Source organism: Eubalaena glacialis, chromosome 3, assembly GCF_028564815.1.
Source record: "Eubalaena glacialis isolate mEubGla1 chromosome 3, mEubGla1.1.hap2.+ XY, whole genome shotgun sequence".
Lineage (NCBI taxonomy): Eukaryota > Metazoa > Chordata > Mammalia > Artiodactyla > Balaenidae > Eubalaena > Eubalaena glacialis.
Window position 1 is genome coordinate 175,929,013 of NC_083718.1, and position 27,396 is coordinate 175,956,408.

Sequence of the window (27,396 nt, forward strand, 5' to 3'; positions counted from 1 at the left end):
GTCTCAACCTGCAGTCTGCAAAACACTTCCTTAATGAAGTTTCCGATGAAGAGTTTATGACTGGCCCATCTGGTGAGAGGTATCCATATAGCCCTCTGCACACATGGCACCACTCTTCAGAATCAGCACATCAGCTTCTCCTCCCATGATGCACCTGAAATAAAAGGCCATCTTGGCAAAAGCCTCTTATGATGTGAAAGCCTGCCAACTTAACTATATATTGACAAATGTGGAAGATTTTTGCAAAGAGCTTTGGAAAAACCTGTATTTCAGATCCTATCAATTCATCTTTCCTTTCAAAACAGAATTTGCACGGAAGACCACTTAGGAGTACAGCAATAATTGAGTTCCTAAGAGCCAAAAGACAATGTTTGGTATGAGCTAAGATGGATCTTTCAAATGAAAAATACAGCAAATAAGCTTTCAAAAGGCAAAAAAGTCTTACAGACTTTTGGAGCTGGTCTTTCAAAGGAAGGAGCAGAGTTGGGTCCTCAGGATATTAATGCCTTTCAAATTTCAACTTCCAAACTTTTTCAGAGTAATTTTTCAGAGTAATAAGCTCCATCCTTAATTCCAATGCCTTTCGAAGAACCACACATATTTGGGCAGATTTTCTACATTCGCCGTCTAATGTGATTCTGTTACAATACCAGACAGGTATATTGAGAAAAACAGCGCTCTTTATTAGATGGTAGGAGGGACAATATCAACTAGACCTGCATGTACCTTAAGTAAGTCACACTCTCCCTTAGTCTCCTAATCCTCTTTACAAAGTGGGAACAAATTTTTGCTTGGCCATAGTCCCCCGGCCCCAACCTCCACAATGGGTATGAAAGTTCTAGAGCACTTTACAAATGCATTATCAGCTCTACTCTGCAGAAACTCTGAGAGCCCTACAGCCACAATCTCAGAAATATTCTCATACAGATACAAATCTGTTTAATATGGCACTGAATACTATATATAAAATAGATAACTGATGGGGACCTACTGTGTAGTGCAGGGAACTCTACTCAGTGTTCCGTGGTGGCCTATATGGGAAGGGAATCTGGAAAAGAGTGGAGATATGTATTTGTGTGGCAGATGCGCTTTGCTGTGCACCTGGAACTGGCACAACATTGTAAATCAATTATACCCAATTAAAAAAAAAAATGGCATTGAAGTTTGTCAGCACATGAAAAGATGCTCAACATCATTAGCCATCAGGGAAATGCACATCAAACCACAATGAGATACTAGTTCACACCCACTAGGATAGTTATTATCAAAATGACAGATAACGTGTTGGCAAGGATGTGGAGAAATAATAACCCTCATACATTGCTAGTAAGAATGTTTGGATAGTGTAGCTGCTTTGGAAAATAGTCTAGCAGTTTCCTAAAAAGTTAAGTATGACCCAGCAATCCCACTCCTAGGTATATACACCCAAGAGAACATATGTCCACATAAAAACTTGTATGCCGAATGTTCATAGCAGCTTTATTCGTAAGAGCTGGAAAGTGGAAACAGCTCAAATGTGCAACTGATGAATAGATAAACAAAATATGGCATATCCATATAAGGGAACACCACTCAGCAATTAAAAAAAAAAAAATGAAGTACCATGGATGAACCTTAAACACATGATATTCAATGATAGAAGCCAGACTCAAAAGGCCACATACTGTATGATTCCAGTGAAATGTCCAGAATAGACAAATCTATAGAGAGAAAGTAGTTGCCAGGAGCTGGGGCTGATGGGACTGTCAATAGAATGGAAAGTGACTGCTAATGGGCAGTTTCTTTTTAGGGTGATCAAAATATTCTGGAATAGGTAGTCGTGATGGTTGCATAACCTTGTGAATATACTAAATACCACTGCACTGCACACTTTAAAATGGTGTATTTTATTAAAAAGAAAAAATTACATTGAATAGGGCTATGATTAATTAAAATCCTTTTTAGACATCCAAACTAAAATTTACCATAGTTACTAGAATGACCACATATCACGTTAGCTAAGAAAATGGGAACCTCTTTGTACTATCATTGCTTTATATGTATTAACTAACAGACTTAACTCTTCAAAAACAACTCTGAAGTAGATTCCACCATTATTTAACTCGGAGAGAAGAAATGGCAGCACTTAGAGGTCAAGTAACTTGACCAAGGTCACACCATAGAAAGCTCTGGTAGAAACCCTGGTCTACCAAACTCTGTGTTCTTGTCCACTCCAAATTGTTTGCATGTCTTTACTCCCAGTGGGCAAATACTAGAGAGCAGCAATCACCATGTCTTCATTTTCTTTACCTCAAGCCCTAGTAGTGCCTTGCAAGTACAGAGGCAATGACGGTCAATTAAACTTATTTACTCATCTGTTCATCGAGCATTTGTGCTTCTACAATGTACCAGGCACTGGGGACAGTCACATACAAGATCAAGTTCCTAAGGACCAAAAACATATCATCTCAGGTGGTAATAATTACTATAGATGAAAACAGAGGAGAGGAAGTTAGGGAAGCCTGTCTGAAGAAAACAAAGTAAAGAAAACAGGTCAGATCCGGCAGTGAAGACAAAGGCCCCGAGAGAGGTTTAAAGGAAGAGCAAGGAGGTAGGTATGGCTTGAGCAGATTGAGGAGTAGAGATGAAGGTGCCAAAGTAGGTGCTACTGGGTCTTGCAGGCCAGAGTAAGAAATCTGGATTTTACTCTGAAGCAGAAAAAAGCAGCTGAGGGTTTTGAGCGGTACTGTCATCTGCAGGCTGCTGGGAACGGAATGGCCTTGTGTGCATGAGGACTGGAGGGTGGACAATGCGGCCCCTGACAGTATCAGCTCAATTTTGAGTAAATGAGTGACAGGTACTGAATGAGACAGAGACAAGATCAGAGGATATGTTCAATTCGGTATACCTTTTAGACATCCAAATGAAGTTATTAACTAGGTAGCTCGATAGAGGTCTAGGTCAGGGGGAAGTCTAGACGGGAAAGAAATTTGACACAAAAAAAGACATTTAAGGGACTAGGGATTCTTTGTCCTTGGTGGCTTTCCCTACAAACTCCATCACTTCACGTTTCAAAGGATCCACTAGAGATAAAAGAGCTACTGAGGTAGGAGGAAAACTAGTGCTGCATCTAGAAGGTAAAAACCAGTGTTGCCCCCTAGAACCCAAGAGAAGGAAGTGTTTCAACAAAGGAGTGAATGACTGAGTCAACTCCTGCCAAGAGGGCTAGTAAAGGATGGAGAATTGATCGCTCATTTTGGCAAAATGAAGTTACTGCTAACCTTAACAAGCAGTTCAGTCAAGTGGAGGAATGAAAGCGTGTTGAATAAATGGGACAAGTGAATACATGGATTGAATGAGTGAATGGCTAGATGGATGCAAGTACCCCAGTGATGTTCATTGGTTTGTTCATATTGAAAGGGGTAAATCAGCTGCAATCATCTTAGAAACCGGATATTCTGGGGACTTCCCTGGCGGTCCAGTGGTTAAGACTCCACGTTTCCAATGCAGGGGTCACAGGTTCGATCCCTGGTTGGGGAACTAAGAACCCACATGCCCAGCGGCCAAAAAACAAACACAAACTGGATATTCTGTGCATTTCCTACATCACAGAATTATAAAGTCAAAAGGAAGTCATGTGGAAGATCCCTGAAAGCTCTAAGTTGCCGCATACACATGTAAGATTCTATCAATGGTGGAGAGTCACTCTAGATACCTTAGTTCAGTCGCTACAAAAGCAGCTTCATTAATAAGCTTTTGCCTTGTTACAAATCACTCTAAAAACCCACCTGTAAAAATAGCCCCTCTATGTCCATATCCTTTAGATCAAAAACTGCCCACTAAGTTTTCCTGAAATTAAGACATGTAGGCATTTTCCTTCTTTTTGCTTCAACTGCCAGAAATTATAATCAAATTAACTGCCTATGTGACAACTTGCTAAGCTTAGATTCACTTGCCAAAAATTCCCCTTCTTTCATACGAATGTTGTTGTTTTACCTTATACAATGTTATCAACGCCCAAGTTTCCTCAAATTATATTCCTCACACCACACCACACACACACACCCCCAATAGAGGGAGGTTGCTCCAGTCATTTCTTAACCTTCGTTCGCTTCCTGGAATGTGCCAGGCTTCTTCTGTCTTGGGGTGTACAGATACTGTTTGCTCTGCCTGAAACTCTTCCCCTATGCCTGGCTAACTAGCCCGTTATATATGTTCCAATCTCACTGTGTGCTTTCCCTTCATGGCACTTATCACACTAATTACTAAAATAAAGATGGTAAGACAATTTCATCACCTTGTATTTCCCTTGTCCAATCCTCACTCTGCCAAAGGTGCCAAGGGGGTAAAGGCACTGTAAGATTTCTAAGGTAGGTTTCCTGCAGTACTGAGATGGTAAGTAAAAGTGAGTGGCCAACATTTTTAAATTTAGAAATTTATTGTTTAATCCACAAGCTTTATATAGCTTTAGTTTAAAAAAACAAACAAAAAAAAACCCAACAAAAACAAAACAAAAACAGTGAAAACAAGACACTATTTCAAAGTCTGGGCCCTTCCAGCTTTCCAAATACAAGAGCTCTGAAAGTTGTATATACCAATCGGAAGAACAAGACAAAATTATGAATGGAGCCATGACATTTCATAAAACAAAATTTTATGTAACTGAAGGATCCTTCCTGGGACTAGTTAACTGCCTTTACAAAAAAATAAAATAAAATAAACAGAACAGAGTGAAATTCCAGTGTTCCAAATCAACTTGTTACACATCAGTATAAACCCACAGTGTCCTGGCAAACAACATGCTTTCATTTTCTGTCTCATCCTAGAGCTCGAATCCTCATTCATTTCAGCAGAGACTCCACAGGCAACAGGAAAGATTGTGGCATTAAAATATTCATTTAACCTTTGTGGTAGTTCAACAGTGGTCTTATTTCTGGGAAAGCTTGCAAAAACCATACAAGGTTGGAAGCATCATAACTTAAATGGGTGCTAAGACTCAAATGAGAAAAAGGAAAAAAGAAAGAAAAAGTAGAAAGAAAAACCTCTGGGAATAGACAGGGGCATTTAAAGGAACCATAAGAATGCCAACAATATTTAAACCTCCTTTTTTAAAAAGGGGATTTTTTTTTTTTTGGCTTAAAATATTTCACTCTAAATGAATTTATGTCAGCTGTCAATGAAAGAATGTCACTAATACACTGTGGACACCTTTTGCAATGTAAATCCATGCCCTTTTTTTTTTACATGGTGAACTTCAACCTAGCAATTATTACAACAAATGTTATAGTCTAAAGCTCAAACACATTTTTAGCAATTTTGAAACTGAATTGCGTACAAACCAAATAAAATTTACATCATAACAAACATTTCCACCTAGGACTGTGGGGACACTTGAGCCTTCCGCATTGATCTCAGGGCCTTTTCACGCAGGTGCTTTTCTAAGTCATCAAGGTTATCTTCAGCCTCACTTTCAGTCTCCTAAAAGAAAACCCAAAAAACCAAAACCCAAAAAGGTCATATCGTTAAATCTTGAGACACCGGTGGGAGATGTTGAGTACAGAGAAAAATAAAATTCTTGTGATGTGTGCACAACTCTATGAATATACAAAAAAACCATAAAATCACTATACTTTAACTGGGTGAAGTATACGGTATATTTAATTATATTGAATTTCTTTTAAAAAATATACATTAAGCTTTTTGGATGCCATTCATATTCTTATCGTTAGCCTTAGCAAATCCCTGCTCTTGGTAGGTGGTCATAGAGAAACCGATCAGAAGAGAATTAACAGCTGAGCATCCAATTATCAGGAAAAAATTACTTAGCTACTTCTCAATAGCAAATGACGCAGCTATCTGTACAAACTGTAAGACTGTGCGTAAATACCTTCTTAGGCTCTAGCTCTGCCTCTGGTTCTTCCTGTGCTGACGCGGCTGTGGGAGCAGCGATGGCCGCAGGGGTTACAGGGGCTGCAGCAGCTGCAGCTACAGCCTTTTCCTTCTTGTGTTTTTTGTGCTTCTTGTGCTTCTTATCCTTTTTGTGTTTCTTGTCCTTCTTTTTCTTCTTTTTCTTTCCACCTCCTTCTGGGTCTGAATTCTAGAAATCCAGAAAACCAAAAGCTATAAAATCAACCTGTCCAACTAAACATTTTATTTCTTCAAGGCAATAACCAACTGGACTAATCTAGGATTTCATACGGCTTCGGGGAAAACAAGACCCAGGGCCAATCACCACCAAGAAAAGTACTCCTAAAAGATGGGAACCACCACTGAAAGCAAAGACTTCCAAGAGTTGAAACAGACCTTGAAGATAAATGATTTTTAAAAATTTCCCCAACTAACTTCACATTAAACCAGGCCTCCCAACCACAAGCTATGAATCATGTCTCCAAGACTGGCCTGAGTCAGGGTCTACCTCCAGATGTAAGGAAAAGCACCATGTGCAACAGGAAGAAAAGTCTCTGAACTCAACTAGACCTGAGTTGAATTCTGGTTCCTGAACCTATGAAATTAGTTGACCTCAAATTGCCTGACTTGTTCTGAGGCCTTTTTGTCAACCCAAAATGGGTATAACAATCCTTGATAAAGCTGTTACAAAAATTATATGGGAATATCTGTAAATCACCCACAATACCAGCCTAACATGTAGGCTTTTAATAAATAGTTATTATCCTAAATACAAGCGTGTATGAATGCCACATCTCTAATCACTGTCTGATCTATCTCTAGAATGCGGGTGCATTGTTCTCCACTGCATATATTCCAAATTTAAGCAAAGGGTAAGCTCTGCTATAAATGCATCTAGTCTATAATTTTTAAATCTCACATTTCTAAGCAATTACTTAAAATTCCTCAATCCATTCAGTCAGTCTGCACAATAATTCAATCCTATTATGATGGACATCCACCACTGATTTTATACAATACAGGAACCTGCCATGACTAGATTAATGAATCACAAAGAAAACAGTTTAAGCTCCGATATTTTAATATCCCAACGATATTTAAGCTTGACAATGTAAAAGCAAGAGTGTTATTCTTATCTATGTAGCTTGCCAAAGATAAGGCTATATGGGACAACAAAGTACTTTCCACTCCATCTAACATTTCACAAGTTGTGAGGTTTTTTTTATTATAGAAATAATGTATTTACACTGTAGGAAAAAATAAGACCATTAAGATGTAAAGAAGAAAAATTAAGATCACTCATCATTCTCCTTCTAACACATAACCACCGTCGACATTTTGGTATCTTTTTGTGATAAAGTGTATTTTTTCTTTATAAAAATGTAATCAGACTAATAGACATGATCTAAGATTGAAACTTTTATTGACTGTGACCATAACTATCCCCAAACCTGTCAAACACTAGAGAAAACAGCAGAAACGCTAAACTATTTTTCTCCTAGATAACAGAATCAAGGGTAATTTTTTTCTTTCTGTTTTTCTAAATTGTCTATATAATCCAATCTTCACCACCAAGATTAGAGAATTTAATAGTATTAGACATATCACAAATCAGTGGATGTCTAGAGTACTAAGCACGGACTGTGACGCAAACACCACCACTTAATTTGTGCCTCCTTTTGAAGTCCATCTGAACCATAGAAAATAACGCTCCTCTGAACTACAAAAGACAAAAAATTCTCTCCTTCCAAGTGACCACGTATTATTATAAAAGATGTCCAAAACAGGGCAGACATACCCTTGCCGGTGATGGGCTTGGTGTTGGGCTTTTAGCCTTTTTAACTGGTACCGCTGGTGACCAGTTGGTAGAGGGTGACTGAGACTGGACAGGGGATGGAGGTGCTGGGGGTTTTTTAGCTGCTGGCTCAGGAGATCCCGAGACAGATCGGGAAGATGAGACCCTCCTTACCGACTGAGGGCTTGGTGAGGCAGCTCTAGAAACAGAGGGAAAAAATGAAACATTTAATATCCAAAAGCAGAGATCCTTCCTTCTTAAGAGAAAATAACCAACTACCATTATACAACCAGATCATGAACTTTAAATATTTCACAGCACTTAGTCTGCTGGTTGATCATACTAACACTTATCAAACTTTTACCACCTAAGTCTCCTGGAGAGTAGTTCAAGCCCCACAATCCTCTATCCATTCTGTTAATCATTCTTCCTGTATGAAATTAGTAATGCCAGTTCCTGTATTTAAGACTGCTTTTATCAGTCTTACATAGACATGCAAGAAATATCCTATGCATCACTTCAGAGCTAGGTTTGGAAACAGACTCAATAAGCCTGATATCCCTAAGAACCAAGTAAAATCCTATGGCATTTAGCTTATACCATGAGGAACTACCCTGAAAACAGAAGGATCTATGAATAGGACCTAGAATTTGCCTTAAAGTTTGTATTCACAGCTATTCTCTTCTGTGATTTCTCAGTTGGGGGGTGGGGGGCTTCCAAACACAAAGAGCTATGCAAGTTAGTGTTCCTAACCAAAAAGGATAAAGTATTTTTACTTTTTTATCTTTCTGGGCTCCGGAGTCCTGGAGACTCTCCTAATGGGCCTAGAACCTGGAGATGGGGACTGCCTTCTTTGGGGTGATGATGATGCTCCTCTTCGAACAGCTGGAGGACTTGAGGAGGTCTGAGGAGCTCGAGGCCGTGGTGAGGGCGAATGCCGTTTGTTTGGTTGTGGTGACCGGGCCTCCCGGGTAGATCGGCTCGGGGAAGACCCTTTCCTATGCTTTGATGACAACGAAGGCGAACGTCTCTTGGTGACTGGGGAGCTTCTTTGTTTGGGAGGTGGCGAATGGGAGACCCGACGCTTTGGTGGTGGAGACGGTGATACCCTTCGTTTAGGAGGGGGAGGGGGTGAAGCCGTTCTTCTCTTTGGAGGTGGAGAAGGAGAATATCTCCTCTGTATTGGAGGAGAGTATCTTCTTGGGGAAGGTGAGCGACGACGTGGGGGAGGAGAAGGAGTCCTAGAAAAAATAAAAGGTCCAACAGAGTAGAACCACAATGCAAAGAAAACTATGCACTTATACAGCACCACACAAAGAGAATATTTCTAAGTGGAAATGTCATGCCTTTAAACTCATTTAAAGTAACAACAACAAAAAAATCACTTAGTAAATTCCTGTTTATCCTAGATGACTACAAATAGGTCATTTGTGATTAATGGAGAAATTTAGTTTTCAGACTGAATTCAAATTTGTCAAAAGTCATTTAGCACAATCCATATAGAATCAACTTAATATTTTTTGAGAAGAGAATCTTGCATTGCTCTAAGGAAACTGAAAATCCATTATCACTACGTAGTAACTAGATAACTACATTAGCAAGACTCTATTGACTGTGTTCAACTTGAACTCAGGAAGTCCGTGCTTTAAAGAGCTCTCCTGTGTGTGGGGTACCCTCTCTAAACTGGTGTTTGGACTCTGAATTAATAATTAGCGTTCACTTGCACAGTTTTAAAAGGTATCTCTACCCTGCCCCCACCAAGACAGACTTACATTTTTCGTGTGTCAAAAGAGTAGTATTCAATGGAAGTCTACTGCTAGGCATAACGCATCCCTGTCAAAGTCTCAACTTGGCCTTCCTCTTAATGCTTAATGCCTACATAACCCTAATTTGCCTCTCAGGAATTAAACCTCAATATAACATTTAGTTCCAATGGCCTGATTTTCTCCTGAAACATTCAGACCTTGAGCTCAAAATATTTTCCTGCCTAAAAATCAGCTTTGGGATAGGCCATACATTGGGCAACACCATAGAGTTTTCCATTTTGCCCTTATTATTTAATAACTCTGAACCCCCATTTCCTCACCTGAAAAATGGGAATACCACCTACCAAGCAAGATCATCTTGAGGAGACATGAAGTACATAAAACGTCTAACACTTTACCTGCCACATAATGGCCATCCAGGAGTGGTAGTAGCAACTATACCGCTTGGTAATGTGTTTGAGCAATGCTCTTAAAAATTTTTTTCCCCTAACTTTTATTTTGAAATCATTTTTGATTTACAGAAGAGCTGCAAAAATAGTGGAGACTTTCCACTTAACATCCCATATAACCACAGAAAAATTACCAAAACTATGAAATTAACCCTGGTATTAACTAAAATACTTATGTCACCCCAGTTTTTTTCTACTAATGTCCTTTTTCTGTTCCAGGTTCCAAAAATCAGGATCCTACACTGCGTTTAGTTGTCATGTGTCCTTAGTTTCTGCCAATTTGTAACTGCTCCTCAGTCTCTCTCCCTCTCATGATTGACATTTTTTTGAAAAGTACTCGTCAGTTACTTTGTACAACGGCTTTCAATTTGGGTTTGTCTGATAGGGTCAGCGCTCTGTGTCCAAAGATCCAGTATCCACAAATTCAACCAACCATGGATTGAAAATATTTGAAGAGAAAAAAAATTCAGAAAGTTCCAAAAAGCAAAACTTAACTCCCCACTGTAAAGTTAATATTTTTTCCCTCTGTAATCACTAGTGATCCTGCCTTTTAACATCTTTATTGATATGTGGTTCACAAATCATAAAATTCACCCATCTGAAGTGTATATTTCAATTGTTTTAGTATACAGTTGACCCTTGAACATGGGTTTGAACTGCATGGGTCCATTTATATGTGGATTTTTTTTTAATACGTATTGCAGTACTACACAATCTGCTGTTGGCTGAATCCACAGATACGGAGGGCCAACTGTAAAGTTATACTCAGATTTTCAACTGCATGGAGGGTCGGTGCCCGTAAGTCCTCTCCTTGCTCAAGGGTCAACTATATTCAGTGTTCAACCATCATGACTCCCCATTCCCATCCCACCCTAGGCACCACTTATCTAATAACTCTCTATCTCTACAGATTCGTGTGTTCTGGACTTTTCATGTAAATGGAATTGTATGTGGTATTTTGTAAACAGCTGTGCATGCCACTCGAATAAAATATTTCAATCACAAAGATTCAAAGTTGCTCCATTTAGCTCCCACTAGCCTATGTGATAAAGTACCTTCGTCGTGGTGGTGGTGTGGGAGACCTGCGTCGACGAGGCGGAGGAGCAGGAGAAGGAGAACGTCGCCTTCTGGTAGGCGGTGGGGAGGGACTTCTCCTCCGTCTACCACTAAACCAAAGAAGAATTATAGTTGATTCAGAGTCAGTAACACTTATAACTAAGTGATCAAGATGATTTAGTTTCAATCATTGTCAACCCAAAGTGCAGCAGCTGTCACTCTATCCCTCAAAGCAGTGTTTTTCAAACTACAGTGTAGTTAGTCAAGACCCTGGGTGAGAACCAGGATTTAAAAAAAAAAAAAAAAAAAGAAAGAAAGAAAGGAAGAAAAGAAAAAGAAAATCAAAATCAAAGTGCTTTAACTTGTGATAAGGGTAAATTTTGTTTTGTGAAATTTTTGTTTCAGTATATAAATATACAGTCTGAGTCATGACGTAAAACATTCTTAACATGACGCAAGGTGAAAAAAGTCTGAAAACACTGCCTTAGAGCATTGCTTTTTAACTAGAATGCACATCAGAAACAGCTTGGAAGCTTATCTGAAATTTGTGTTCACCAGGTTTGGGCTATGGTCTAGCCGGTATATGTTTAAAAAGGTTCTTCAAGTGATTTTTGATTCCTTGTTAGGAACAACTGTTCTAAAGCCTAGAAAAATACAGTGTTCTAATACAGATATTTAAAATTTAAGGCCCAAAGTCTGGGTGTCACTGCTCCAAGTTCTTGATTTTTTAAAAAGTATGTTCTCACAGTTCAACAGTTGCAAACTATTAACTAAAAACACTACCCCAAAGACAAAGGACCAAAGCTGTCTGACCACTAAAGCCATTGGGAGCAATGTGGTTAAAATATAGATAAGAATCACAGACCTTAATTCTGAGCTGTTAGGCACTTAACCAATTAACACAAAAAGCACACCTGAAAAATACAATTATAATCAACTGGACTAACTCATAGTAGTCTCCCAGCAGATATACTAAAATAAATACCAAGCCAGTTTGACATCTGTTGGCTAAGTTTGTGTATACAAAGAAGTCAAATAATATTCAATTAACCCTTAAACAATGTGGGGCACTTGGGCTTCTGCACTGGCAGATTCAATCAACCGAGGATCGTGTAGTACTATAATATGTATTTATTGTAAAAAAAAAAAAAAAAAGCCACGTGCATATAAGTGGAGTTGCACAATTCAAACACATGTTGTTCAAGGGTCAACTGTAATTAGTTCTTAATTTCTTCCCCAGTACAGGATTGATGTTTCCTGTGAATCTGGAAGTATTTTCTAAAGTTTACTAGTCTTGATTCCCCATTAAAACTAAGAAGAGTTCATTAACAGAACAGTGAAAATTCTGACATTCATTAGTAAATTTAATTTTTAATTTAAATTTGCTTGGGGCTCCCCTGGTGTCGCAGTGGTTCAGAATCTGCCTGCTAATGCAGGGGACACGGGTTCGAGCCCTGGTCTGGGAAGATCCCACATGCCGCGGAGCAACTAGGCCCGTGAGCCACAATTACTGAGCCTGCGCGTCTGGAGCCTGTGCTCTGCAACAAGAGAGCCCGCGATAATGAGAGGCCCACGCACCGCGATGAAGAGTGGCCCCCACTTGCCGCAACTAGAGAAAGCCCTCGCACAGAAACGAAGACCCAACACAGCCATAAATAAATAAACAAACAAACAAACAAACAAACCCAAAGTTTAAGGGGAAAAAAAAATTTGCTTATGCCTTGTGGGGACTAAGACCTCACTCTGAACAGATTTAAAATATAAACTACAAGACAGATAAGCTTCAGATGAAACGCAGACACCAAATTATTAATTACAAGAAAGAACAGTAAAGGAGAAGCCACTTTACTAGCAAGGCTAATCTGAGAATTACGGGACCTAGAGAAACAGGGTGGACTACAGAACTGTTTCAACAGGTAATGAAGATTTCAAATGGGAAAAGACATTTGGGTTTTGACTCAAAAAAGAAAAACAAAGGTTTACACGCGCAAACTTTGAGGGTGAGATGATACAAAGCAGAACTCCCAATGTGTTATCAGTAGGTGTAATAGCAAAAGAGGCTATTACTGTTGATTATGTGACTTCTCTTTTTAAATATTCTCATAAAATTTAATTCAGATTAGAATCTATTATAATACACTAATGACCTGAGATATTTATTCTGTGCCTCAGTTTCATTTGTAAAATGAAAGGCTTGGAGTAACTAAAAGGTCCCTTTCAGTGATGACCTTGAATGTCCTATCTTTCCATGTGAGAAAATAACCAAAAAGAGAATAAGAATAAAACCATACCCTGATAAAAACAAAAAAACCAAAAATAAACCCATAACCAAACTAGCGTACTTAAAGCAACTACAAGAAAAATTTGATAATCACTTATAACTGGAATCTTGACACCCGATGGCTCTATGACCTAAAGGCTACAGTTTCTTACCTGAGCTGATATGGCACACATATCAGGGGTTTAAAAGAAGAGGAAGAAGTAGAAGAAGAAGAAGACTAAACATTTTCTAATAACTCTGAATACTAGTGCCAACTCAGGCCTTCAACTGTGTGTAGAAATTGTTGAGAGGTCTCCCCCCACCCAAATTGCGCAAGAACCAGTTTCAATAAGCCTCAAAACATGAAGAAGCCCTCAGCCCTCGAGTATGTAGGAATACACAAGTCTTATAAGGACAAAGACAGCTTGCGATCTCTGCAGTGACCTCTTCAGAATCACCTCACTTCACTGGTCAGGTTGGTAATGAAGACAAGAAGTTATAGATGCAACAACTATCTTTTTATACTAAGTATGATCAATACACCATTCACTGTTAAGGAAAGACTGTTCAATACCCAAAGACAAATGTTTAGAAGCATGAAAAATGCTGCATTTTTCAATCTTTAAACTTTATATATGAAATATTCAAAGCCAGTCTGTATTTCCCTTCTTAAAAATACTGAAGTGTGATCCCAAACAATTCTTTCTCCATCTCCAAATCCTAGAGACTTGATGGCAATCTCTAACATCATTAACCATAATGGGGGTGGGGGGGGGGAAGAAATCTTACCACTAACCTGATTTTGTAAAGCAATTTTTTAGCTGCTGTACTAGCAATTTTACAGAAACCAGGAATAATCACAGTTGGGAACAGAATACCTCTGTATCTAAATTTTTTTTAAGGTTTCTATTTTTTCTTGTCAAGTAAGTTACTTCCACAGCACAAACACACCGTTTTGCTCCATCATATACACTGCCAACTGGTTCCAAAGAACCTTTCCAAGAAAACACTCTTATTAATTAGTGAGACTACTTAAAACAACACAGCTTCAAAAACTGAGCTATAAAGAGAACAATGTGAACACATTTCAGGAAGGATAAATACTCAGAAATTTAGTGGCAGCTAAGACCTCAAAAAACAGAAGACTAGCAAAGATAGTACAATGTCATGGTGAAATGGTATAACGTCAGAGGCACAGGTCTAAGATCTGGTTTTGTCACTGTAACCCTAAGAAACTCACTTACTACTTCTGAGCCCCTGTTTTCTCACTTATGAGATACGCCTGAATTAGAGATTTCTATGTATCATCTGGCTCTAAAATATTATGGCCTTAGGGTCACAAAGACCCTGATGACCAAACAGGTTCCAAAAGGATATGCAACCTACCTTTCTACTGTAGGAAACACTGAATAGGGCCAAAGACTTACAGTCATTTTTTAATCTTTTAAATGTTTCTCCCATGTTTTTCTTGCCTTCCCTATAGTCACCACAAAGTCTGTTCCCACTAAATCTAAGGAGCTATTATTGTCCCATCTCTTGCAAAGACCTCAAAAAGCAGAAGACTAGCAAATACACTGTAACTGAACAAAACTCTAAATTCAAATGATGCTCTAAAATGAACACTGTGTATGTTTTTATCATTATTTTGATGTGTAAGAAAATATAATCAAACCAAAACAATTGAGGAACTTCTCCACAGTCATACCCTGTAAACATCAGAATGGGATGTTACCTAAACAGTAAATTAAGTCACTAAAACTTTGACATGTAATCCTAATTTACAAAATAGCATCTAACCAACCTTTTAGTCACTGGCGATTGCCATCGCTTTCCCATCTGCATCCTGAGAGCAGTGGAAAAAAACAAATGTCAAGAATTCCATTCACCAAATTAATTACTTCAATGGAGTTAAGTATCACTAATGGATATACATTTTTTTAGATATTCAAACATGGTCGGGAGTTAATGCTATGATTTAACTGGTCTATTCTAGTCATGCACACGTTCGACATGCTGGTACAAAACTTACTAAGTTCTCATTAAATAGTAATGACCACGGAACAAAGAAAACCCAAATACCCCCAAATCTGACCATCTCCTACTGTGAGTTCTTGAAAGGAAGGAGTTAAGCAAATTCTAAATAAGCCCACGGCCCATCCCTTAAGTTATGAAGTTTTATCACAACTACAGAACACCAGTGAAGACATTACCGAGGGGAAGTCTCTTTCTGGCGCTTTCGAGGTGATGGAGAGGCACTCCGGGAAGGGGAATGTCTCCGCCGCCTGCCTACCTCACCATTCTTCACGTGGGACCTTTTGGGTCGCTCATCTTCTGAGGAAGAGGAGGAGCCAGAATCTATAATTACACAATAAACAAAAATTTACATCAGGTCTATGCTTAAGAGTCTATGTTTTTGGAATCTAAGCAGATGGAGTGTCCAAATTAGCAAATCAAGTCCACTAACATAAGCAAGCACATATACAGCCATCAGTTCTGAAAAAAGGTAATACTGATATGTGCTTAATGACTTGAAAGTCAAGCATACATAAATATACGTTATTATATAATTACGTTATACAAATCATTTCCACAGAATAATCCAACAAGACAGTGTCCCTTAAAAATCTAGTGATCTTCCGGATAACTAAGTAAAGCTTAAAAAGCATCTTAAGCATTATTTAATTCTTGTTACTCTATGTACTTTTAAGGCTACTGAAAGTCTTACTAGCATTTGAATAATTTATTCATATCCTTATTACTTAACAAACAAAAATGTATGTGACATTTCCTACAGGCCTGGTAACAATCAAGGACTGCAAAGAGAAACACTTCATTTGTACATGGTTTCCTTAACTTAAAATAACTAACAAGTCCCAAATACCAAAAAATATCCAAAACTTACATGCATTTTCAAACATTTCCATGATTAACCTCATCTTAAAGAGTTGCAAAAGCTGTATGGCTTTTAACTGACTTAATGCCACTGTGGGATGCTTTGGTTTCCATTTTATAAATGAAAAGCAAAGGTAGTGCCTAGAGTCAGTCACAAATACCAACTAAGCGAATAAAACCAGGATATCTGGTTTAAAAATCAGGTTTCTGCGTACATACTTTTTAATTCAGAAGTTCCACTTCTAATTACTATTTTACAGATATACTCACATAAGCACAAACACACAAAAAAACTAGAAATAACCTAAATGTCCAAATAGGCGAGTGGCTCAATAGATGACACCATGTTATCAAAATTTGAAAAATGCTGCAGCTGGTAAATAAATGAGGTAGATCCTTAAGAATTAACAGGGAAAGATGTCTAGATATAGTAGGTTAAAAAGGCAGGAAATATAATCTACAGTTTGAGCCTCTGGGTTGTTTTTTTTTTTTTAAACCACAGATACTTACACATGCACAGAAAATTTCTGAATAAAAGCTTTGGGGAGTAAGACTGAGGGTTGAGGAAAGAAATATACTTTTCCAATTTCTATTCCTGTTTTAACTGTTGTGCTAACACTTCCTCCTAACATATTTATACAAAGGCACAAAAATATTTCTCCTAAGTATTGATACATTCACTACATTTTCGGATATTTTTATCTTAAGTATTTTTATTAGGATATGCAGAAAGAAAAAAATGTAACCAGTGTCCATACCAGAGGAAGACTGCTGGTTCTGTCGTCTGTATTGGCGTCTCTGCTGCACAGAATCTGCTGCAGCCATTTTGCCACCTTTATCTTCTTCTGAAAGATGGATGCATTTAGAAAGTGTTTCTTTAGTCATGCATACAGAAAATGTAACATATTTGAATTGGGAAATGGTCTCCTAAACCTTTATCTGGTTGGGTCAAGCAATACAGCTACTCTTTTTTAATAAAGGAGGAGCTTAAAATGCCAATTTAAATGCTAATTTAGACTATCGTCACTAAATATAATAAAAATAAACTTATTTAGGCATCTGTGACAGTTCGGTCTGCATGCCAAGCACTTTATAAACATTATTTCAGTTAACAACCAAAGACCTAAAGGATGGTACTGTTATCTGCATTTCAGAGATGAAAAAAAAAAGTAGAGGCACAGATAAATTATTAAAACAAACAAAAGGTAGTTGGTGGAGCTGGGGATTCAAACAGGCTGGTCTGACTTCAAAGTCCTAGCTCTTAACCATTAAGCCATATCGTATAATTAATCTTTAACCAGAATCTAATTCAGCTTAAAAAAACCCAAAACAAACAAAAAACACACAAAACACTTACCTGATTCAGATAACTCTACTTTTCTAGGCTTGGGTGCTGGTGAAGGGGACTCTCTTTTCTCAGTACCTTTATGTTTTGTCACTAAAAATAAGGGGAAGAAAAACCCCACTTACATACATACAAAAACAAAACAAAAAGCAACACATCTTCTTAATAGTACAAAAAGAAGTGTGACTATTCTCATAAATAATTTACTGACAATTAAAAAGTTCCTATAAGCCCCTGTTATCATTACCTGAAGTAGAAGCAAGAATTTGTAAATGTTTGGTGAAAAGCCTCAGAAAGTTCTACAATGATTTTCCAATTTTCAAATTTTCAGATTCTCCCAAGAGAAACATTAAGAGAAATTGGGAGCTGCTGTTTCTGAGTAGAACAAGCTCTACGCTGTGCATAACGTTCAGCTGAGTAAAGTAAACCTCTGTGTGCTACCCTACAACCGAAAACACACACTCTTGACTACAAAGACCTCATCAACATAAGAGCTTTTAAGCACCCACTACAGGTTGGTTCAGAAAAGTAATGAAGGACTTCCCTGGTGGCGCAGTGGTTAAGAATCCGCCTGCCAATGCAGGGGACACGGGTTCGAGCCCTGGTCCGGGAAGATCCCACACGCTGCGGAACAACTAAGTCCGTGCGCCACAACTACTGAGCCTGTGCTCTAGAGCCCGTGAGCCACAACTACTGAGCCTGCGTGCTGCAACTACTGAGCCCACGTGCCACAACTACTGAAGCCCGCGCCACTAGAGCCCGTGCTCTGCAACAAGAGAAGCCACCACAATGAGCACACGCACCGCAATGAAGAGTAGTCCCGGCTCGCCGCAACTAGAGAAAGCCCGCACGCAGCAACGAAGACCCAATGCAGCCAAAAAAATAAATAAAATTTTAAAAAAATTTTAAAAAAAAAATTAAAAAAAAAAAGAAAAGTAATGAAGATGATAAATGACAAATGACATAAGATCTGATGAAATTTTCACAGAGAAAAATATCTGGTCTGGAGAAGAGGAACAAATTAGTCACCTAAGAGGCTGAAGGCTTTTGATGTAGAGTATAACCTTCACAATAGCATGAGGGACTTAAACTACCTGTAAAAAAGTAGACCTTCACAATGGTAAAAATATTAAATGCTAAGGCTAGAGGATCCTTTCCAAAGATTAAAAAAAAAAAAAAAAAGTAACCTCAACCGAAGTCATGCGGGTAGTTGAAGTGGACTAGGATCTGAACCCAAGACACTATTTCTGTATCTATGGCATAGGCTTTCATTTCTAACAATTACTATCTCTGTCTACATTATCCATCCCATTGCTTCAACTAATGTCAGAAGTACAGACACAGATAATCATTAATCTTACCCTAGATTAACCTGAAACATCATCTGAGACCATTCCTCTAAGAACTAGACTTGAAAACAATATGATCCCCTCAGTACCCTTACACCTGTTTGTTTAATTAAAGCAATTAACATGGAATGTTTAAGCTAGAATTTAGATACATTTCATTTAACAGACCCTCATTCAGAATTCTGTAAAGGCTTATTCTAAGGGGCAGTAATTTAGCAATCTAATCATCTTTGCTGAAGTAATCCAACTGAAGAATTTACTACTATACTTTTAAAAATACCAGCATTTTATTAATTCTACCTAATAAGCCTTTTGGACAAATCACTGGATTGGGTAAAGAATCCAGTGACTAGATAATCTAGTGATTATCTAATTATCATGAAATATAGTAGCAAGACTGCATTTAAAACTTGTATTTTAGGGCTTCCCTGGTGGCGCAGTGCTTAAGAATCCACCTGCCAATGCAGGGGACACGGGTTCGAGCCCTGGTCCAGGAAGATCCCACATGCCGCGGAGCAACTAAGCCCGTGCGCCGCAACTACTGAGCCTGCGCTCTAGAGCCTGTGAGCCACAACTACTGAAGCCCGCACGCCTAGAGCCCGTGGTCTGCAACGAGAAGCCACCGCAATGAAGAGTAGCCCCCGCTCGCCGCAACTAGAGAAAAGCCTGCGCGCAGCAACGAAGACCCAATGCAGCCAAAAATACCAAAAAACAAAAAAAACTTGTATTTTAAGAAATTCAAAGACATGAAATAGAAATGCCTTTAAATTTTAAAGGATTCTAAGCTATTTTTTGGGTCAGTACTCTTCATTTTTAAGTGTCAGTTAATCTTCAATTCTTGAAAAAATATTATAGGCATCTAGTCATAAACCCAAACGTCAAAGTACCACCTTAAAGAACTGGGTTCCAAAATGTGTTTGGGAGCTGGTTGTTTGGATGCCAGAATGCATTTTCCCCTAAGAAACATTAAAAATGTGATTATGTTTGCTATATAGTTGGCAAATACCTATTTAGTAAATAATACAATTGAACTACAACATTACATTTTTTCCCCATAGAAACTTGTATTTGGAGTTTTATCCTAATCTAATCTCTCAATAATGGCTTGGCTACAAGTCTTAAGTCATTGTTGATATAATCAGCATTAAACAGTATCCATTATATACCCCCTACTCTGGTTTAATAAGACTGACTGAATTGTAGCATTATTAATTTCATAAATGTTTCATCAATGTTTGCTTGTCTAGATAAGATTTTCAACAGCTTATTTTTATTAAAAAGTTTATTTTTATGTTAATGTTGTTTCATTTTTAGTATTTAAGGGGCAAAATCATTCTAGCATGACATCTGAAATCTCCCAAGTCAATTGAAAAACAGAATTTTAAATTTACTTCAATAGTCCTATTAATCATTAACCTTGCAGACTTGCTCAAAAGATCACTTGTAAAGATAAGTCACTCTGTGACCAGAATTAGTAAAATAATCCATAAGTATCTAGAGCACATTCATATGGTTATGTTGATCTAACTCAAAATTATCACCACCACCATAGGTATAGATCCCCTGTAAACATACTTCATTAAATATTCCACTGATTTCAAAGCACTGTTTTATGTACTAAGATAATGCCAATTTAACTACGACATGCCATCGATTACAAAATGCTTCCTGAGGACCCTTTCAGATGAGAATGTGTATTATACTCCAAATAATTTACCTCTAATTCTCCAAAATAGTTTTCCTGCCTCCCTCCCACTCCATTCACCCACTATTAACAGCAGAACCTTAAAGCCCTGATTGATGACTACCCCACGAAATACAAAAGTAAAATCTATCACATTTCAATGGTATCAATGCTCTTATTAGCAATGGAGACTGCAAGAGAGGAATTTCTGAAATCATACTACCAGGTACAGAAGCTGAAAAACTTTACCCTGCCTTCTATTTCCCTCCTTTAGCAATCAAATCAGGCATGTGGGGGTAGGAAAGTTGGGAAAGTGTACATTTCTGAACTGGGAATGAGAACCGAAATTCTAGTCCTGGATGGTTGACCTTGACCAAATCACTTAACCTGAGAACCTCTGACAACCTCTGACGTCTTTCCTAGCTCTGAAATTTCATCACAGAGGGTTGGGATCGTTTTACTATAAAAAGCTATTTATCTCCAAGTAGCTACAACCAATATTCAGCCTCAATGGACAAAAGGCAGCCTCTCACTACACTACCCACAGTCAATCTCTTTGGCTGGGTTTTGTTTGGACATGGAAGACCTGTCCCATAAGCCACAGGAACATAACTGGCCCTTTGTCTTCCACCTTGATTTCTCTCCTATGTACATATCCACTGTGATTTGTTTCCAGAAAAGCAGCAGCCCACTCTTCCCGACAACATATCAAGACACAAGAGGTTGGTATCTGTGCAGACCCTAACAAAGGTTAACAAGTAATTCTTAACAATCAGCCTGTTTAACAAGGATTCAGTCCTTCTGCTCAGGCACTTTGATTGCCCTTTGGCTATATATGAGGTAAACAGAAAAATCACAATCTGATGTGTTCTTGCAAAGGAACAGGTGGGAACATTCAAACTATTATTTTACTAGAGAACTTTCTAGCTCCAGACAAAAGAAAGAAGTATTCAGAAGTGCAAAAACTTCGCAGGAAAAGAAAAAATAGGTCAGGACAACAGGCATCAGATTTGGACACGGTGAATGGAAACTATTTTGAACAAAAAGTAATATGGGACATGATATTATGAAAATAAGTGATCTTAAGACACCCCTCCCATACTTATGCCTGAACCTGTAAGACCTAAAGGTTTCTCTATTTTTATCCAGTTGCCTAAGTCTAAAGAGCCAATGCAACAAAAATGACCAAATAATATTTATGTTATCAGCAAATTAACCTGTTAAGGTTCAGAAAATAATTTGTACATTACTCTTTACATATTACCATCATCTGTCAGTCCCCCCCTCACTCTGATAGCTTGCCTGTACCTCACAGTAACAGAGATCAAAAAAGCAAAATTTGCCTTTCTAGAACTGCCACACTGCAGGGTTGTGGGGCCAGTGGGTGGTGGTGTGGTGGACACAAATTAAGCAGCAGGGTGCTGATTAGAAATCCTGCTCTCACCAACTTCATAAAAACATACAGTCAAGATTTTGCCCGAGGTATACCCGATTTCTTCATTTATAACCTGAAAATTTAAATGTGATCAGAGCAACCCCGGTATATATTAATCTACAGAATGCTCCTTAACATCCAATTACTATAACAGTTCTTTTAAGATCTCCCCCTCCCCCACTACTCACCTATCACATTGTGTGTATCATTCCAGTCCTAAGCACCAAAGGCCCAATTCAAATGGATACCATAGTTTTTCTCCGTGTATATTTAATGCTAAAGAAACAAACCCCAACAGACCACAACCCTCACTCGGACTAACATGGCATTCTACTTGCCTGGCAGGATCACAGATCATAAATTCCTCAGAAATCAATTTGCAGAATAAAGCAAGGACAATACTCAGAAGAACCCTGCCTAGGGCCTAAATTAAAAAAACAAATCAGCTTTTAGGAGGACACCACGTCCCTCCCTAGGAAGTACAATGTGGCCAAGAAAGAAATAAAGCAGAATATGAAGTCCTCAAATAAGATATCAAACAAAAAATCTGCAGGGTAAAAAAAAAAAGTTAACTGGTCTCATAGTAATAAAAAGATGCCTTACCATGACAACACAAAACTTCGGTAAGCTACCCCAACTCAAACAGCCCACGGCTGGTAACAGTACACTTCTCCACCTACTCAATGCCAGAGGGCACTGCTAAAAACAAAACACTTTTACATGTAAACTCCATTTCAACAAACAACAAGAACTTAAAGCAGGAAAGAAAAGGTGAGCTTCTAAGCAAATTTGCAAAAAACATGACATACAAATATTACCCAGCAACTTCATACTTTGAAGGGAGTAGGGGATAGCAACAACTGACTAGGTATTTTGTGGCCAAATGAAGAAAGAACATATTGTTTTTATGTGCTTGATTTTTACCTTTACCTGAAGTTCTCCCTGGAGAGACAGAAACACGACTTTTCCTCGTACGGTTTGACTGCTGAGGTGTCGGGGAATGACGAGTTTTTGGTGGTGGAGTTGCTGGAGGTGATGGCCTGTGCCTTCGCCTCGGAGGACTTGCTGAAGGAGATAACCTACGAGTTTTTCGAGGGGGGCTGGATGTCCTCTTTGGAGGCTTCTTTGGCGGTGACCGGGAACGAGATGAAGAAGAGGACGAGCTACTCCCAGACAAGGATGCCGATGAACGCCTTCTTCTGTGGAATAAAGTACTCATATTCATTAACTGCATACTTACAGAAAATGACCTTACAGGCATGTACAGTTTACACAACAATACAGCTATTTTTATCCAACTTTTGAGTTTATGTAGCTAAGCACATAAATGAGTTTTTTTTAAATGTGAAACAAAACCATAACCTAACACAGGAAACAGCTAGTTCTGAGACTAACTAAATAACTTATTCTGATAAATCCTTCTGAGTTGTCTTTCCAGTAGTTATAAAATATGTCAAGTGCTATAAGAGAATAACTAACCAGTCTCTTCCCTCCTTAGGAATAGTATGAGTGTTTGGAGTTTGCATACAAAATTTGGGTGGCAAAGTATTTTTTTCATTTAATAACACAATGTCATGCAACCTTTACGTTGCCTTTTTTAAAAAAACGTGCAAGATTAGGAATTCATTTAGCTACATAAACTTAGAAGCAGGGGACTCTCGAATTCTGCGGCAAAATCTGTGGTAAGTTCTGTTGCAATTATGTGTACCTGCAGAATTCACCTTTGGCGGAAGAATTCCTGAGAACCTGAAAAAAAGAAACCCTACCTTAAGTGTGAGATAAAAACTGGCTGAAAGGGAATCTTACACAATCTGCAAATTATCTTGACTGTTAAATGGCTCAGTAAGCAATTAAAACAGGCTGCTTGCAGAACTCCAATATAAGAAGTAGCTGTTTCCACTAATCTTATGCTAGAAAGCACCAGTATTACTTTTTCTCCAAAGGAGAAACAATCAATTTTAGAAAAGTGTGATGCCTAAATTGACTGACCATTTACATCTTCAGTCTCATTTATTGGTAGTAACATCAATTGTGTAATTTTTAGTAGTAGTTATAAAAAATGGTTCAATATACCTTGACAAGCCCTCCCCAAAGAAAAATATCTTGTTTGTTTTTGCTTTATTTTGGCCACACCACGTGGCTTGTGGGATCTCAGTTCCCCGACCAGGGACAGAACCCGGGCCACAGCAGTGAAAGTGCCAAATCCTAACCACTAGACCACCAGGGAATTCCCGAAAAGTATCTTTTAAAAAAATATGGGACTCTGAAAAACCTCAGACTGCAGAAACAAAATTACGGACCTTACCGCTTCCCCTCTTCTATTTCCAAGTTGATTTGGTTCCTTGAAAAAACCTTATAGACTCAAAACACAAAAAATTCTGTCCTAAGTATAATCTGAAGCACGATCATCAGTTCCTTCCAAAAACAGGTGAAATGCATCATAAAGAACGCACAAAACTCTGCTACCAGTGCACCATGCCTCCACTTCAGGCAGGTGTAGCAACATCCTGTTTGTTAAAAGTTATAGATCCTAACATTTTACCTTATTCTAATTTAAAAATGATTTTTAAAAAAGAACACTGGTATTGACAGAGTGACTTTTATGCTCAGTCTCTTCAAAAATAGATACCAAACTGCTAATAATGGTTAAATCTATGGAATGGGATTGTGGGTAATTTTCAATTCATCTTAATTCTATTTGAATTGTTTACAATAAGTACTCTTCTTTAACATGAAAAAGACACATTAAGAAAGGTATAACGCAAATGGGTTATTTTAATACTGGTAAAGCAGTTTATTGGCTCTGTAGTCATCTATATTCAGAAACTAGTGGTAATTAAAAGCCAAAGGGAAAAGGTGGCCAATTCCCTTACTTGATAGGATTTCTTGGTAGGGTCTGAAATGGTAAAGATTAACACAAATAACTGGTAAGATTAACACAAATTCACCAATAATTTGTTTTTTATTTTCCAACACTAGACTAGTGTTATCACTGCACAAATAACAGCATTACATCTCAAATGAGGTATCTCTTTATAAGACATTACCTATTATTACTCATGAGTTCTTTTCTTCCAGGGGAGCACTAATTCAAAGATTAGCCTAAAACAAACATGGTGTGCTTTCATACACCTGACAATTCCAAACTGAAAGAAAACAAAAAAAACAAAAAACCCCAAAACTCTCACCGTCTCACTGGAGATCTACTCCTTCTATGCCTTGGTGGAGGAGGCATTCGTCTCGGTGGAGTTCTTCTTCGAGGAGATGGCCGTCTTCTTGGGCTGGGCCGCCTTCTAGGTGAGTATGATCTGCCATAACAATTAGAATCTGAGTAAATCATGAGCAAGGAATGAATTCCTTAACATAGTTTTCTCAACAGCTACATTTTAAAAAATGGATTTCAAGGGACACAATTTTCTATTTGTGCAGAGATTTTTAACGGAACCTAGAAAGTGTCCCTAAATTGTTGCTGGAAATCCAAAGCGTAACACTTGTGCTAAATGTTCTCCACAGCTTTGATATAATTTACCTAATTCTACCCAGGAGAGTAGCACATAAAATCTAAGATCTATGCAGATCTTAAAGCCACTACTCACCTTGATCGGGATCTATGGCGTCTTCTCGGTCGAGTATGAGAAGGAGAGCGAGAACGTGTCCGGGATCTTGACTTGGAACGCGACCGAGATCTTGGTCGGGTCTTCTCCTTTTCCTTTTCCTTTTTGGAGTTTTTCTCCGGAGAAGGTTCTTTAGGCTCTGGTACTGGTTCAGGCTTGGGAGCTTTCAGGATGTCACTGTGTGGGGGGAAAAAAAGCTTATCTTGTGCCTTTTCTACTCAGAGTCCTAAGTCTTAATATAGTAATATAAAAAAGCTGTTTCTTTAAAAAGTTTTCAAAATCCCTGAAGACATCTAGAAAGATATATACACATCAGTGAAATCCAGTGAACTAACAATTCTAATCACATACATTTTTTTTAAAGTGCAAATTTGTCCATAATAGTGGGGGAAAAAAAGGCAAGTTATAGTATATAAAATATCTGAAGCAACACAACCAACAGATAGCAGTGGTCACCTTTGGGTCATCTTACTTATACTCCCCTATACAATTTGAATTTCTTTTCAATAAGGTATCTTTATAATTTAAAAAATCTACAAGTAAAACAAGTAAGTTTATGTTTTTAACTCACAGGTATCATATTTACGGTCACTTAATTAACAGCCTAAAACTGTGATATTTATAAATGAATTTTTATGTACTTGCCTAGTAGAAGTGGCCTCTTGTACTGAAGGTTCTTTTACTTTCACTGATGGCTCTGGGAGCTCTGGAGTTTTTTCCTTCTTCTCTGGAGCAGGGGAAGGACTCCGGCTCTTGGTTCTGTGACGGGGAGATCGAGAATGACTGCGCTTTCTCTCTCTCCTGACAGGGGAAGATCGTCTTCTAGGGGAAGGAGATCTGGATTTGCGTCTAGGATGAAAGCAATTTTTTTTCAGGTTTTTTGAATAACGTGGACTGGGGAAGAGGATCAAAAGGAGAAGTGAGATTAATCTATTTAATTACACCATTATTGTTTATATCTGAGAAGTTCCTTATGGAAATAAGATATCCTATCACACTTACTTAATAGGAAAAGGGCCAACAGAAAACCAGAAAAACAAGCAAATGAAGGATAAAAACATTCTCCAGTATACCAGTTATAACAGAGGAATACATTGACGTAGGACTCTAGATTTAGGTTCTCAATCATTCCCAGAGATGAGAAGACCAAAGAACAACTTTTCAGAGGAAGCAGATGCATAAAAGAAAGGAAATACATAATAATAAGTCAAACCTTAAAAAAACAGAGTTTAGATGCATACAGATCCCACCAGAGTTCATCAGGTAGTCTAGGTATTCCAGAAAAAATGACTAGTGCAATTAAAGCAAAATGTTCTTCAGAAGAGGATAAATAAATCAAACTTGCGTAAGACAGCTTTTTTGGAAGAGAACAAGCTCCCTCTCCATTTCAATAATAGTTTCCCTAACTTGAAGTAAAACAGTAGACCTGGTTCATCAACAAATAGTTATCATTATGATTTGTGCATAACTCTAGAAATACTGCTTCCCTGATAAGCAGCTTTTAATATCAAGTATATAAATAAAGGGGACAAAGATATTATCTCCTCTCTTTACTAATTCCAGCTCATTTATGAAGAAATTAGCAGAACCCTAAAAATGAAAAGCCTAATGAAATTCTCACCACTCACCACAAATATAAAGCTGAACTGTGGATTTGAAAATGGGAACCTAACCATAGTCTCAATGGAAGGAAAAAGAAAGCAAATATATGTTTTGGGTTCAGAACAACCAACTAAGAAACGCAGAACAGGGAATTAGGTAAGTACAATAGGAAGGGCTAGTGGGTACAGATTTCTAATTAAAAAACTAAAGAAAAAAAAATTGGAGTACACTAAAAAAAAACTCAAAATAATTTAAACTAAAGC

At 38.1% G+C, this 27,396-nt stretch overlaps 1 protein-coding gene across 15 annotated transcripts in view; it reads right to left on the reverse strand.

Moving 5' to 3' along the window:
- Window positions 1–4,398: 4,398 nt before the first annotated feature.
- SRRM1 (serine and arginine repetitive matrix 1) overlaps window positions 4,399–27,396 on the reverse strand; it is a 29,580-nt gene continuing 6,582 nt past the window's right edge. For 2 of the 15 annotated variants that reach the window (XM_061184714.1, XM_061184725.1), the window contains 13 exons: window positions 26,181–26,380; window positions 25,514–25,712; window positions 25,106–25,225; window positions 22,842–23,116; window positions 17,462–17,542; window positions 16,863–16,949; window positions 15,423–15,567; window positions 15,014–15,055; window positions 10,952–11,062; window positions 8,458–8,922; window positions 7,685–7,880; window positions 5,867–6,076; window positions 4,399–5,457 (listed from right to left, as the gene is read on the reverse strand). In XM_061184714.1, the coding sequence (XP_061040697.1) occupies window positions 5,353–5,457; window positions 5,867–6,076; window positions 7,685–7,880; window positions 8,458–8,922; window positions 10,952–11,062; window positions 15,014–15,055; window positions 15,423–15,567; window positions 16,863–16,949; window positions 17,462–17,542; window positions 22,842–23,116; window positions 25,106–25,225; window positions 25,514–25,712; window positions 26,181–26,380 (2,236 nt within the window). In that variant the 3' untranslated portion in view covers window positions 4,399–5,352. The remainder of the gene's footprint in view (window positions 5,458–5,866; window positions 6,077–7,684; window positions 7,881–8,457; window positions 8,923–10,951; window positions 11,063–15,013; window positions 15,056–15,422; window positions 15,568–16,862; window positions 16,950–17,461; window positions 17,543–22,841; window positions 23,117–25,105; window positions 25,226–25,513; window positions 25,713–26,180; window positions 26,381–27,396) is intronic. The other 13 variants (XM_061184727.1, XM_061184726.1, XM_061184724.1 and 10 more) reach the window with 13 other exon arrangements.